This window comes from Saprolegnia diclina (assembly GCF_000281045.1).
Source record: "Saprolegnia diclina VS20 unplaced genomic scaffold supercont1.50, whole genome shotgun sequence".
Taxonomy (NCBI): Eukaryota; Oomycota; class Saprolegniomycetes; order Saprolegniales; family Saprolegniaceae; genus Saprolegnia; species Saprolegnia diclina.
Window position 1 is genome coordinate 84,044 of NW_008246117.1, and position 1,365 is coordinate 85,408.

General features: G+C 57.0%; 2 protein-coding genes across 2 annotated transcripts in view; one reads left to right on the plus strand and one right to left on the minus strand.

Annotated features, from left to right (window-relative positions):
* SDRG_12489 (hypothetical protein) lies at positions 1-1,245 on the plus strand. The gene has a single exon (XM_008618561.1). The coding sequence runs from the start codon at positions 8-10 to the stop codon at positions 1,208-1,210; it is 1,203 nt and encodes a 400-aa protein (XP_008616783.1). The 5' UTR covers positions 1-7; the 3' UTR covers positions 1,211-1,245.
* Positions 1,246-1,249: 4 nt separating this feature from the next.
* Positions 1,250-1,365, minus strand: part of SDRG_12490 (hypothetical protein) — a gene marked incomplete at its 3' end in the record, with an annotated part of 3,850 nt that continues 3,734 nt past the window's right edge. The window contains exon 2 of the mRNA XM_008618562.1: positions 1,250-1,273. Within this exon, the coding sequence (XP_008616784.1) occupies positions 1,250-1,273 (24 nt within the window). The remainder of the gene's footprint in view (positions 1,274-1,365) is intronic.

A 1,365-nucleotide genomic window follows, 5' to 3' on the forward strand; every position in this document is an offset into this window, starting at 1 on the left:
TGCGGCCATGAACTCGGTGTTTGGTGCTTACGAAGGCGACCTTGCGTTAAACGTGGGCTTGTACACGGACGAGGAGACGCTTGTGCGGTCGCTGCGCCGCTTCCAGACGACCCGGCGTCTCCGTCCCGGATACGCCTACGCCAACTTGAACTTTGTGATCCTTGGCCAAGTCATTGCGTACCAAACAAATACCACATGGGCCCAGTACCTCGATACAACCTTCTTCCAGCCGCTTCAGATGACCAACACGTTTGCATCGGTGCCGGACGTGCCATTAAATGGCGACCTCTCGTTCGGCCACGTCATCTGTAACGGCAAAGTGGCTGGACCGTATCATTTGCGGTCGTCGCCCGAGATTGCACTGGGGTACAAGAACGGGCGCGACGCATCGGGCTCGATCATCTCCACCGCGGCGGACCTCGCGATCTTCTCCAAGTTCCTCCTCTCGAAGGGCGATGGCATCTTTCGCTCGCCCGCGACGATCAGCACGATGATCACGGGCCACAACATTGTTCCGATGGCTGTCTCGACAGCCAACGTCTTGGGCTACGCGTACTCTTCCGACGGTGGCGCCATGGCTGCTGGCTATGGCTTTGACGTTACGAGCGCCGTTCTGTTTGATCACCAATACTTTGACAAGGGCGGCGACATGATCGCGTTCAAGACGCGGAACGGCTTTTTGCCCAAGGAGCAGCTCGGTGTCGTGCTGCTTGCCAACGCCGAGACCCTTGGCGGGCCGTTCGATGACGCCGTCTTGTCAGACCGCATGCGGACGTACCTCGCGGGCATTTTCCTCGATATTCCCGAGCGGACGCTGATTCGCGGGCTGGAAGAAGCGACGGCAGCTGCAACGGCGCGGCGTCCATCAACGCCGTGCGCGCCACGGATCTTTGACGGCACGTCGTGGGCCGAGCTCAGCGATTCGATCCCGGCCGTCACCCAGAACGCTCTGATGGGCACGTATGTGGCGACGATTTCGACCGAGTATTATCGCAACGCGACCATCTCGCGCGGCGAGAGCGGTGGACTCCAGCTCCAGTACGGTGCCTACTCGGCGCCTGTCTACTTCGCACGCAACTCGACGACGACGCTGCTGTGGGCGCTCGATGCCATGTCGACCGGCGGGCTTCTGTTTCCCCTTGACGGTCTCAACACGTCCACGCCGACACTCGTCGTCGAGGATGGTTTGCTTTTCACAAAACTTCAGTAATATGAAAAAAGTGTCGGGCCGTTTGGCTATGTCAAAAAATTATGTTGCGTGGCGGGAGGGTGTCTATCTATCTATCTATCTATCTATCTATCTATCTATCTATCTATCTATCTATCTATCTATCTATCTATCTATCTATCTATCTATCTATCTAT

Bases quoted from the DNA above. Each gene is read 5' to 3' on its own strand.
- SDRG_12489 (XM_008618561.1), top strand. From the start codon at position 8: ATGAACTCGGTGTTTGGTGCTTACGAAGGCGACCTTGCGTTAAACGTG.